At 36.7% G+C, this 13,806-nt stretch overlaps 2 protein-coding genes across 3 annotated transcripts in view; both read left to right on the forward strand.

The window, feature by feature from the left end:
* Positions 1–8,468, forward strand: part of CPB2 (carboxypeptidase B2) — a 61,230-nt gene extending 52,762 nt beyond the window's left edge. The window contains exons 9-11 of the mRNA XM_044250673.1: positions 32–234; positions 4,312–4,399; positions 8,242–8,468. Coding sequence (XP_044106608.1) covers positions 32–234; positions 4,312–4,399; positions 8,242–8,426 — 476 coding nt within the window. The 3' untranslated portion in view covers positions 8,427–8,468. The remainder of the gene's footprint in view (positions 1–31; positions 235–4,311; positions 4,400–8,241) is intronic.
* Positions 8,469–9,225: 757 nt separating this feature from the next.
* Positions 9,226–13,806, forward strand: part of ZC3H13 (zinc finger CCCH-type containing 13) — a 114,923-nt gene continuing 110,342 nt past the window's right edge. For both annotated transcript variants that reach the window (XM_044249752.1, XM_044249753.1), the window contains exon 1: positions 9,226–9,545. The gene's annotated coding sequence lies outside the window, so the exon portion shown is untranslated. The remainder of the gene's footprint in view (positions 9,546–13,806) is intronic.

Below are 13,806 nucleotides of genomic sequence, written 5' to 3' on the forward strand. Positions count from 1 at the left end.
CTCTAATCGCACTCTACCCATTTCACTTCAGGGGAAGGTGCATCAAGTTCCTCATGCTCAGAAACCTACTGTGGCCTTTACCCTGAATCAGAACCAGAAGTGAAGGCAATGGCTAATTTCTTGAGAAAAAACATCAACCACATTAAGGCTTACATCAGTATGCACTCATACTCCCAGCACATAGTGTTTCCATATTCTTATAATCGAAGCAAAAGCAAAGACCATGAGGAACTGGTAAGTGCTGCTTAATTATTTTTTCATTGGCATTTCAGAAATAAGATAATACCTGATTCAAGAATCAAAACCTGGGACGCCTGGGTGGCTCAGTTGGTTAAGCAGCTGCCTTCGGCTCAGGTCATGATCCCAGCGTCCTGGCATCGGGTCCCACATCGGGCTCCTTGCTCGGCAAGGAGCCTGCTTCTCCCTCTGCCTCTGCCTGCCTCTCTGTCTGCCTGTGCTCGCTCTCTCTCCCTCTCTCTGACAAATAAAAAAAAAAAAAAAAAAAGAATCAAAACCTGCGGGGAATAATTTCTCCTTGGAGGACAGTTGGGAAGGTGCTTTACATTTTGGTCTCACTCTGCTGAGAGTCACCCTGGGTCAGGGTTCACTGAGGGAATGTAAAGAGCAGGTCCTACCCTGTGGATGTGAACTTTAGTCCAGCAGATGGGTCCCTAAGCAAATGTGAGACACATTGCTTGAAGGTCGGGTCGAACCATTCCACATGGATCTGATCTACGTATAAAACCATCAAGTCAAGGATAAGAGTCTCTGAAATTGTGGGTCTACTTTATGGTAACTAGCTTTCTACAACAGCCTGACAGATCAAGTCCTGGTATAGCACTCATCAATCTAATATCAATATCAGGAGTTGTGTACACACTGACCTCCCTAACCTCCAGGGGTTTGGTCCTATTAAAAGCACTTCCAATGTCAACATTTTGGATGTGGTAGAAGATACAGGAAGTTCAAAGAGGACACAGATAATCTGCTAACTCCTCACTACTTTCTGATACCACATGTTCTATGTTTGGGTTGGTGACAAAAAAAAAAGTAAGGTTTCTTGATGAATTGTAGCTAGGATTGGCCAAATTCTTACCCAGATATTTTACAGACAATGGAAGGGTTAAGGTGACAGTCTGACTCTTGCCCAGTCTGATCTTTATGTAGTGGTTTGTTTCTTACTGATTCCTTTCATTCTGGCTCTCTTTTTTCCCTTTCTTTCTCCTTTTATTTTAATTTTTATTTATTGATTTATTTATGTACTTTTTACTCCACAAATTATAAATTTTATAACTGGAAGTTTGCACCTCTTAATTCCCTTCACATATTTCATATCCATCCTTCCAATGCGTCCCCCTCCCCAACACCGTACAACCACCAGTTTCTTCTCTGTATTTATTATTTTCTGTATTTTTGTTATTCATTTGCTTTGTCTTTAGATTCCACATGTAAATGAAATAATACGGTATTTTTCTTTCTCTAGCTTATTTCACTTAGCATAATACCCTCTAGGTCCATCCATGTTGTTGAGAATTGCAAGAGCTCCTGCTATTTTATGGCTGAATAATATTTCATTGCATATATATACACCCCACATCTTCTTTATCTATTTATGTATCAACAGATACTTAAGCTGTCTCCATAACTTGACTATTGTAAATAATACTGCGATAAGCAGAAGGGTCATATATATTTTCAAATGAGTGTTTGAATTTGCTTTGGGTAAATACCCAGTGGTGGAATTACTGGATCACATGATATTTTTAGTTTTAATTTTTTGAAGAACCCTTATACTGTTTTCTGTAGTGGTCACACGAATTTATATTCCTACCAAACAGTGCACAAGAGTTTCATTTCAAGCACACCCATACCAACACTTGTTATTTCTTTTATTTTTTATAATAACCATTCTGACAACTGTAAGACAATATCTCATTGTGGTTTTGATTTACATTTCCCTGGTGTTTGGTGATGTTGATCACCTTTTCATGTATCTGTTCACTGCCCATATGCCTTCTTTGGAAAAAATCTATTCAGGTTCTCTGCCCATTTTTTAGTTAGGTTATTTGTGGATTTGGGTTTTGTTTTTTTGTTTTTATTGTTTGGTGTTGATGTGTATGTCCTGGTTCTCTTACAAGAATAAAGTATAACCATATTATGGGATAACAGTTGCTGATGACAAATATAAGGTTATTTGCATTTTCTGAAAATAGCTCATTTAGAACATAAACATACTTGGTATTTGCAATTCTTTCTTCTTCTCAAAGTGAAACTTTTAAGGAAAGCTCCCTTATTGGTGTTATCCTTGAAGAAAAGAAAGGCTATTTATCCTGATTTGGAAATAGCATTAGTCTGATTCTCCCTATTTTGGTATTACTCTTATCACAACAGTTGTTGAGAGTTATTTCGTGTAAAATATTGTGTTTGGTGGACATTAAAAGAAGCACTAGGTGTGATCCTGCCCTTCAAGAGAACATGAAATGGTTAGGGAGCTCAACCCTTAGCAAATGTCATGAATAGTTATATTCTAAATGCAGTAACTACTAAATAAGTGGCATAGAGGGTAGACCTCAATTCTGACTAGGATAGCAGGGGGTGGCCTTATTAACTGATTCAAAAGGAGATGCTAGAAAAGCCAGGGGATAAAGCCCTTGTACTGGAGGAATTTGTCATATATTAAGGGGTGACATACTATAAAGAAAATGATAATAATAATAATAAAAGGCTATTGACATTAAAGAACAGATCAATTTTTAGCCAGAAATGGAACAATAGGAATTCTAGAGGCAGAAAGGGAAGGGAGGACATTGAAAGCTCAGGAAATGTGTTCCCCACAGGAACACATGTTCAGGTCTGTGTGTGGTGGCAGGGGGGAGGTGTTCACGTGTATGGGAGTATGAAAGTGGAGGGTGACACCATCAGAAAGTAATCTTGTCAGCTTGTTTGAATGTCAGAATGAATTTGTATTTTATTCTGTAGACAATGGGGTTTCATTAAAATTTTTTGAACAAAGGAGCGCTACAGTGTAATATGCACTGATATTCCTCTGGGTTATTTGAGAGAAGGTCAGTGAGTGCTAGCATCAGCCTCATAAAAGATCTGGATAAGCTAGAACCAAATGTAGTAGAATAAGGGATTTACTTATTTACCTACCCCATAGTGGGTACATGATTCTTTTTACCTGATGAGTCTTTAGGAGTTTATTAGACATTTTACACAAGAAGACAATAGTCTCTGAGAAGGGAATGATCTATGCATTAGGTATATGTAGTATTTTGAGAAGTTACATTTAAAGTCTGGTGATAATTTGGGGGTTTTTAGGTGGCTCAGTTGGTTAAGTGTCCAACTCTTGATTTGGACATGACCTAAGCCAAAATCAAGAGTTGGACACTTAACCAACTGAGGTTGTCATACTGAGCCTACTATGAGCCTATGACAACTCAGGTTGTCATACTGAGCCTACTGTCAAGCTCTACACTTAGCGTTGAGTCTGCTCCAGGATTCTCCTTCTCCCTATGGTTCTCCTCCCCACCGCGTAAATTAATTAATTTAATTTAATTCTCTAAAAACATATATAAAGTTTGGTGATAATTTTGTGTAGGAATAGGGTGACCTCAGGCTGTTTGTCTTTGAAATACAGCTGTACTTCATTTCATATGATAAGTGGATTCCTGAAAACCAAAAAGCATGTGAGAATTATTTTTCCTTCAGGTTAAATTAAATTTTCAATGTGTTGGAAGGGTCTATGTTTAAAGCCACCCAATTGTGATTTCCATAAAGCAAAAAATATTTTTTTTAAAGTTTATTTATTCCTATTGTATAGATTTTTCATATGTACAGTCTTCTTTTAGTTCTATTGAGCTATAATTGATGTGTAACATTGTATAAGTTTAAGGTGTACAATGTGATGACTTGATACACTTACACATTGTGAAATGATTACCACAATAAAGTTAGTTAACACAACCATCACCTTACATAATTACAACTTTTTCTTTTGTGGTGAGAACATTTAAAATCTACTCTCTCAGCAACTTTCACATATATAAAATAGTGTTGTTAACTGTAGTCACTATGCTGTGTGTTAGATCCCCAAAACTCATTCATATTATAAGTGGAAATTTATATCCCATAACCAACATCTCCACATTTCATTGACACCCCAAGACCCTGGCAACCACTATTCTATTTTCTATTTCTTCCTATATATAGTTTGATTCAATTAATATATGATTGTTTTATTAAGAAACTCCTATATGTCCTCCTTCAAAGCTGCACATTAACTGAAATTCCATATTCTATTGATTTCAGTCCCTAGTGGCCAGTGAAGCAGCCCGTGCTATTGAGAATATTGATAAAAATATCAGATATACTCATGGCAGCGGTTCAGAAACTTTCTGTAAGTATTTCTTTTTAAGGTCTTGGAGAATTGTAAGGTACTAAAGAAATCTATGTGTTTGGACTTTCTGTGTCAATTTGTTTTTTCTAAATGGAATCTTTAAACAAGGTCACATGTAAAATAGTTGGATTATAACAATTAGGAATGGAAGCATAGTAGCTATGAGAACTCTGAACAGGGCTATATTAATAAATGAGTACCCTCAAAGAAGCCAAAATGATATTTAAGAAATCATGTTCATTGCTGCAGAGTAGAGATTATAGAATTGGCATCACACTGGGTGAGTGAAACAGGAAAAGACATAAAGGGCCAAAAGAATGTGTGAGATGTCCAGGGCTCCCATGCAAAGTTGTGCAGGTTGAACACTCTACAAATCTAGGGAACCCTTTTTACATTAGATGCTTTCTAATAACAGGCTGTACCCACTAAAGCACACTATATAGTTAAATGTCTTTTTTTTGTATTACATCGATGAGAGCTTGTATGTGGTAAACTCTTAAGAAATATTTCTAAATTTAATTTCTGCTGACAGATATTTATTGAGGGATTCTTTTCACCCACATTGGGATGACAGACAATGATTTTTTTCTTTTGAAGCTAGAGGAGGAGATGGTAAAATAGGAACAGAAAATAAACATGTAACCAAGTGTCATCAAACTATGACCCATAGGCCAAATTCTGCCCACCACTTATTTTGCCTAGCCTGTGAGATAAGAATGGTTTTTCCATTTTTAAAAGATTTTATTTATTTATTTTAGAGAAAGAGTGAGTGAGCAAGAGAGATGCAAATGTGTGTGTGTGTGGGGGGGAGAATCCCAAGCAGACTCCATGCATAGTGCAGAGCCTGATGAGGGGCTGGATCTCACAATTTTGAGATCATGACCTAAGCATAAATCAAAAGTCTGATGCTTAACTGACTGAGGCACCCAGATACCTCAGTTTTTTCATTTTTTAAAAGGTTGAAAAAAGATTTTGTGACATGTTAAAGTTATATGAAATTCTAATTTCAGTATCCAAAAAATAAAGAGTTACTTGAACACAGCCACACCCATTTACTTAACATATTGTCTATAAAAGCTTTCACAACCGTAGAGTCAAGTAATTGTGACATACTTTGTGGTCCACAAAGCCTAAAGTACTTATTGTTTGGTCCTTTGGAGAAAAAGTTTGCCAATCTCTGATGCAAACAATGAAGTAGTCAAATATAGTATAATCCCATTGAGAAGTGAAGAAAATAAAATAGGCCTAAGGGTTTGAGAATGACTACAGGAGAGAGAGGCTCCTTAGCTAAAGTGGCCTGGAAGGGTCTCTCTCTATAGGTAACACTTCTGGGAGACCTTCTTGATAAGTATCCGCCTGTTTAAACAGTGTTGTAGGGGGGAAACCAGGGAGAGAAGATGGGTTGTGAGAAGATCTTGAGACAATATTCAAAACCCTGTAGTTTTCTTTAATGGGTGTGATCTACAAGAATATAAAAACACATTCATCTTAATAATCATATTCATATTGTTTTCAATAAGTTGCTTGAGAACTAGATGCCATATTTGTAGGAAGTCCAGAATCTTCCTCTTCTTCCTTCTCAACAACCCCAAAATGTCTCTGAACAAAGCGGGTCCAGATTGATCTGCATGGCATCTCAGTCTCTTGGTGTCATTGACCCACTGCTGCCTTTGCTGACCCAGGTCCTTGCTCTGTCAGTGAGGGATCACACAGCTTCCTTCCACAATTCAGAGCTTTCTCAATTCTTATCCTCTTCTCTGCCATTGCTCCCCAAAGCATAACCGCAGTGTCTCAGAGTCTGGTGTGAAGAAATCCGCCCATCTCTACACATCCATTCATTCATTCAGTTGGCGTACATCTATGAGAATGTGTTCATGAGCATGAGAAAATGGCTGGAAGAAGGAATGCCAAATATTGATAGTGGTGGTCAGAAATATTTGCTGAATAACATATTGAACCCTTGGCTGGTGGATATTTTCAGTATTATAAACAATGCTTTGGTAAACACCTTTGTAGTTAATTCAAGTATAAGCATTAGAAGGAGGCAAAAGTGATCACTTTGCATATGAAATATATGATTACCTGGAAAAAGTAGAAATCAACCAAAAATATTATTAACAATCAAAGTTGAGTAAGGTGGCTATGAAGTAAATATACAGAAATCTAAAGCTCTGTTATATACTAAAAATAATCAGGTAGATAATAAAATGGAGAAAAGATCCTACTGCTCCTCTACATGTACATATGTTCAGAGTGCACACACATATACATACAGATACATATATGTGGATTCCTTGTTAAATGTATGTATGTGTGTACACATACAAATCCATATATTTATATGAAAACCCTAGAAAATTTTACTGGTTTACATAGAGGAGGATAAATAAAAGGGGAAACCTACTACGTTTTTGAGTAAGAAAGCAAAATAAAAATGTGTCTGTAGTGCTAAATTAATCTGTATGTTTAATGCAATCCCAATGAACAGTTAAGTAATTTTGAATTTTTTTTTGAAAGAAGAAATTTGGTAGAAAAGCTTGTAAAATTTTTCTGAAAAATGAGACCAAGAGAGAATTTGCCCCAACCAGGTATTAAGGCACATTATAAACTTACAGTAAGTAAGACTGTGGACCTGAGCTGGGAAAAGACATACCAATAGGAGGGAATAGTGAGAACAGAAAGACATTTAAATATATAAGGGCACATATTATCCCATAAAAGAGACAATTCTAAGAATGTTATTCAATTAATAGGGTTGGAAAACCTGACAACTTAGAAGGAATTAATTAATTTACTAACATATATTTCTTTAAAATAAATCAAAGGTAGATAAAATATTTTAATATAAACACTCTGCCATAAAGCAAGCTAAAAGCTAAATAACCAAATAAGAAAACAAATTCACCTATTACACAAGACTAATAACACTAATGTTGCTATTAAAAAGAATCTGTAAAATCAAACGAGTAAAAAAATGAGCAAAGACAACTGACAAAAATTATAATGCTGGACAATAAATATACCAAATAAAATGTTTAACTCAGTGGTAATCAAATAACAAGATTATTCAATAATATTTTCACCCATAAAATTGCCCAAAATACACAATTCCCTATGCATGGTATGAGAGGGTGAGATGGGCATATTCATACACTGCTAGTACATGGATGTAAGTTGGTTCAATTCTTTTGAAGGTTATTTGGGAACATGTAGCATAATTGTAAAAAGTACATACTCTTAGGCAAGTGAATCTACTTCTAGGTAAGAACATTCTAAAGAAATGAAGAAGCAATTAGTGAAAACAAGAAAGTTCATTGTAAAGTTGTTTATATCAATTAGAAATTAGAAAAAAATTATCTAAAGGTCTCCAAGTTATTGGAGATTATCCCCAAGTTATTGGAGATAATTATTGAACTTAATTATACTTAACTATATCCAGCTATACTATGTGCTATGAGATCATGAAAAATGATAATGTAGATTTTAAGTCATTGATACATAAAGCTGGTCAGATAGATTATGTTTAGAAGTATTATAAAACTGCATGTATAGGATGATCTTATTTAATACATTTGGAAAAAATTCAATATGCTAAAACATGCACTGAGGAGAAAGAAACACTAAAATGTTAATGGTGATTATTACTCCTTGGCAGAAATATGGGTAATTTTTATTTTCTTCCTTAACCTGTTTTTCTTCCATCTCTACTTTCTACCAGAAACTTAGATTACTTAATAATCAGAAAAAATAAAGCTATTCTTATTTTTAGGGGAAAAATCCATTTTGTTCATTAACTTGAGACATCTGGATTTCAAAAAGTAATTTCTTTTTTCTTCTTGTAGACCTAGCCCCTGGAGGTTCAGATGACTGGATCTATGACTTAGGCATAAAATATTCGTTTACAATTGAACTTCGAGATAAAGGCGAATATGGATTCTTGTTGCCACAACGTTACATCAGACCCACTTGCACAGAAGCTCTCGCCGCTGTCTCTAAAATAGTTGAGCATGTCATCAAGAATGTTTAGTTCCCTTGATTTTCTCGCTCTTCTCTCCTATTTTAATTTACTGATTCCAACAAGACCAAATCATTGTACCCATTCTTCTAAGATTTTATCAGTAGTTTTGAGAAAAGATTTTCCCATTCCTTGCTTTTGTCAAAGAACGAAATAAATGCTACCATAAATTAAGGCAGAAAAGGGCTCACATTTCTTTTTCCTTTTTAAAAAATTTATACGGATTTTGATTCAGGATGTTTGACCACCCACCTCAAGCAATTTTAATAACCAGTTTCTTGCAGATCATTGGACCACAAAAGGAAAGGGGGTTAGAAGTATATTAAAGATTTCTGCTCCAAATTTTCAGTGAATTGCTTGCGCCTTTAAAAACAACCGTGTGTCCTTTGCTCCACAGAAATAAGCGATGGCCCAGGAAGTAGAGGAGTGTGAAAAACCAGACAAACACCACCTGCCGGTGCGCAGGAAACCTTTTTGAGCAAATGAATGAACGACTGTAGTTATTTTCAACAACAAGTGTGGCATTTACAACAGCTGTTTATTGTAAGAAACTATGTGATAAAAGGAGTAAACTCTCCCTCTTAATTTCACTTTTTATGGGAAACTTTGGCTCTCCGTGGCTCAGGGATTCCACTCCAAGGGTCCCTTCACAAAGCACCGATTAGATGATTTCCACCCCACTCCGACGAGCCGACGTTACGCCCAGGGGCGTGTCTCCGAAGGGGCGGTGCCTGCGCGCTGACGACTAATCCGGCGGCCGGAAGCTGCCTCGGTCCACTGGGGATCAGGGCAAACACTCGACTTCCGGCGGCATTTTGAGTCGGTCCTCCTAGCGGCCTGGTAGTGTTTTCGTTGCTTTTTCTTGCTCTCCAGTCTCTCTTCGTTCTTTTTCGTTCTACATCTCAGTCTCACTTGACCCTACCGAAGGGGCGGGTGGGCTCTGCTTCTCAGCCGCCCCAGGGGCCCCTCGCTAGCGAAGAGCCGGTTCCCGGGAGCCGTGCGCGCACCTGCTTCTCGTCGTCGTCTTCCCGGGGCTAGGCGCGGGGACAGAGAGTCGCCTCTCCCGCTCCTCGGAGCGGTGGCGGCGGTAGCGCCTCCGGACTGTGCTTGCGACAGGAGCTCGGGAAGGAGGTAAGCTTAAATTCTGTGAATTGGTGTGGGTATCCGGGAACGAAGCGTTGGACGGACCCGGAATGGGGAGGCCCTGGGTTGTACTCCATCCCTCTTGGGTCACGCCAGGATTTTGAGCTCTTTTTGAGCATCCCACCCTTAACTGTGCAATAGCTCCCTGGGCTCAGGCTTCGTTTCTCGCTCGTGTTCTGATTCCGGCGAGTTTGTTTAGGAGGACGGGAATTCAGACAAAAGACTGACTTTTTTGGTCCCTACCAAAAAAGCTTGGGAACCCTTGCGCAGTATTCGCATTTATATGCACTGGACCGGGGGAAGAATGTGGTCTTAGATTTAGAGGCTCCCTCTTTACGCATTCCAGACTTTTAGGAAAAATTATCTTGCTGTTGGTTCTATTTGGTTTTGCTTATTTCCCGGCAGTGATAATTTGACTTGGGTCCTGAAGGTTGAGGAGTGCTACTCTATCTTTACATTCCCTAGGTAGTTAGTTCGGGCAACTATCCGTCAGAAACTAGGGAAGGTGGAGTGAAAGGAGGGAGGATCTGCTGTTTGGCATTACCTCTTTCTGAATAGTTAAAATAATATATGTGGCTGGAAAATCATTCAGAGTTGATATTACATGAATGATGTTGGTAGGATCCTGTTTGTGGAGCATATATTAAACTATTTGGTTATATTGTGAGGTTTTCACATACTTTGAACTACTCCGAAAATTACAGGCATAGACTGGCCCTTCAGGTTTTTGTTTTTGTTTTTAATAATTTTAAAAGTTTGGAAAATACCTTCACACCTCAACTTTTCAAAGTCCATGGTACTGTTGCAGTTAATCTAAATGTTTATGCAGTACAATCCATGCATGCATATATGGTGCCTGTTAGTGGAGTCTAGTTTTGTAATATTTGAAATTACTAGCTTTAGTACCTAAGCGATAATATTTTTAAGAGTTTTGTGGACATAGTCTGTAGATTTTCAAATAATTTCCAATTTCTTAATGAAATATTTAGATTATAGGATGACAGTTTAAACAAGAGATTGCTAAGAAGGTTGATGCAGGTATGTAGCAATTTGTATCAGTAAAAATAGTTGCACCATGAAACTTAGACTTTTACTGTGTGGATCTGGTAGGATCCAGTTCTATCAAATGCATGCCTCTTACTGGCTTCCTAATTCTCGCTGATTCAAAATGAATATTGATTCCGTATTTAAGATATGCAAATCAGTCCATTTTCATATTGGTAAATTAATACTAAAATTAATCAGGTGGATGCTGTTTTCACTTCTGTACAAGTTATTAGGATTTTAGTAAGTTGTAAGTGTTAGTTTGTATTACAGTATGCATTGGCGGTTAAATATAGGCAGCACAATTGTTTAATTGACATTTATTTGAGGAGTTGGTTTTCAGTGGATGTTAGTCTTCGCCACCTCCCCCAACCCAGTTCTCTATTTCATGTAGAGTTGTAGCTATTTAAGTAGATATTTAATAACAGTTGAAAGTTAACTGGTGTTGCTATTTAAAGTGTCTTTATTCTTTTTTGATAGAATGCATGTTGCAGTTCTGTTTATTTCACTTTATAGTAGTTACTAGCATTGCCTATTTTCTGTTCGTAATCTTTTTAACATTTTTTTTTTTTTCCTGCACAGTGCTACAGTATAGCCTTGCTCATAGTGGTATAGTCAGTGTAGTTCTGTTAATTCTGTTTGGAATTAAAATTGGAATTGTTTTAGTCTTTTTTTTTGTTATTTTGTTTTTTATTTTGTTTTAGTCTGTCTTTAAGCAACCTGTAATATTGTTTTAGTAAGTTATTTTTTAGAAATATTCTCCCAGACTATGCATCAGATAAACTTATCTTTTTTCTTTAAAAAATGTGAACTAGAAATAGGAAGAGACCTTATTTTTAATATAAACCTTTTAATTTTAGAACTTCAATGGATAAGAATTTATTCTACTAGTTAGTACATTTATGTAGTTTTAATTGTTTAATTACTTGACAGTTTCCTAATATTATGCTGTGGCTTATCCAGGTTAAAATGATACATGGTTTTATTTGTGCTGGGGAAAGATGCGGCCTCAAAAAGATGTAATTATGGGTTAAAATGAGGATACTAGAATTGATACATGTTTTATTGACAAGATTTTAGTATTTGGGCCTTAGGAATCATTGATCATTTGTATGTTTCCCCTTTCTTAGCCATATTTATAGGGTGTAGCTTTGAGTACTTTGTGATATTTTAAGTTTTGGAGGGAGAAAGGGAACTGTTCCCATTTATTAAGACCCTCTTGCTGTATTTTAATAGGTTCAAACTCTGTCCCCTTTTCTTCAATTGAAAATATATCATAAAAACCTTGATATTTATTTACACTTCAAATGGAGGGGAGAAATGGGAAGATAACTCCATAGACTTTGACCAGTGTCACCTGGGCTTTGATAATGATGGTCTTTGGGAAAGATACAAAGACGTGATGATGTGGGTGAAAGTGTAATGACAATTTGAAATCAAAGTTTAATTTGAAAACAAAACTGGAGGGAAAAGATTTAAAGTCTCTGAGATAGGGAAGACTTTATTTTTTTTTTTTAAGATTTTATTTATTTATTTCACAGACAGAGATCACAAGTAGGTACAGAGGCAGGCAGAGAGAGAAAGGGTAGCAGGCTCCCTTCTGAGCAGAGAGCCCCATGTGGGGCTCGATCCCAAAACCCTGCGATCATGACCAGAGCTGAAGGCAGAGTCTGAACTCACTGAGACACTTAGGTGCTAGACTTTAATATTTACATTTTTATTTTATTGTTTCTAACTTTTCTTACATACTTTAAAGCATTTGCTCATTGAGGCCTGTTCAGATATTAACTAAAAAAGGTTTTTATCCCTTCCTCAGCTAAATCTATATTTTATTAGATTGTGGTATTTATTTGGCTCCCTTTGAGGGCCCAGATTTTTAGATTGACAATTCTAATTAAGTCATTTTATTTGGTAACATACATTTAAATTAATAAATTAACATATATGAATGAGTAAGTGTTTTTCTGATGTATTACAGACTGTGTATATATTTAGACAAATAATATTTAAAATATTATATTTTGTATTCTTTATAAGCATAAAGCATTTTCTTTGTCAGTCATGAATATTTCAGTAATAATATTTCAAAAACTTATTATTGCTGACTACTGATAGAAGTTCCTAGATAGATGACCAGAAGAATTCCTCTTCTTTTCAATTAGAAAACTTCAAGTCCTACTTTTTCCCTTTTGCCTCAGATTTTTTTTCCTGCTATGACCTCCCTATAACATAGATTTGGTATTCAAACTCTGCAATTTTAGGAGGAAGTCTGACAATGTTGGATGCTGAGAATATGACTTTTACTTTGCTGTATTTCCCTAAGTTGGAAGACTCAACAGTAGCTCAAAGTGAAGTTCCAGTGACAGTAACTATGTATGTGAATCTTGAGTAGTTCTTCATGTCACATGTACAAGCAACTTTGTCTCTGTAGGAAGGTACTTTTTTAGTGGCAGGGATACATGCAAGGAGGGTTGTTAAGATCCCAGCCCTCACTTGTTTTTGACACAGTAGTCCAAACCTTTTGAAATCTTCAAAGTTTATGTTCGTGATCTAGAATTAGAGAGAAGCCATGGTTTTCAGGGGGTAGGTCAAGGGAGTAGCAGAGTGCTGATCCAAGCAACAGGTAATAGAGCAGGAAGAGAAATAGTAGAGTGGAGCCCTCAGAAAAACAAGAAAGGAGATGCTAGATGACCAGTGTTTCAGGAACAATAATACGTAGCTGTTGCCCTAATAATGGAAAGCATTATCATTAATTTTTTTAGAGGAGGTTGTGTTGGGAGTGGCAGCATGCTGCGGCTATATAGGAGTTTGGGGAGCAGAACTATTTCCATTGGTAGTGGAGGGAAATATGTAAGGTTAGGGTAAAACCGTGTTGGGGGGATGGTATGCCTGTTTTCCAAGTTCCAAATAACTAATAAGAGCTGATAAGGAACTTTTTTTTTTTAAGATTTTATTTATTTATTTGACAGAGATCACAGTAGGCAGAGATGCAGGCAGAGAGAGAGAGAGAGAGAGAGGAGGAAGCAGGCTCCCTGCTGAGCAGAGAGCACGATGTGGGGCTCGATCCCAGGACCCTGAGATCATGACCTGAGCCGAAGGCAGAGGCTTTAACCTACTGAGCCACCCAGGCGCCCAGGAGCTATTAAGAAACTTTTAGAACTCATTCAATTTTAAGGTTATCAATGTTTTATATTTTTTTTTCAAG

This window comes from Neovison vison, chromosome 5, assembly GCF_020171115.1.
Source record: "Neovison vison isolate M4711 chromosome 5, ASM_NN_V1, whole genome shotgun sequence".
Lineage (NCBI taxonomy): Eukaryota > Metazoa > Chordata > Mammalia > Carnivora > Mustelidae > Neogale > Neogale vison.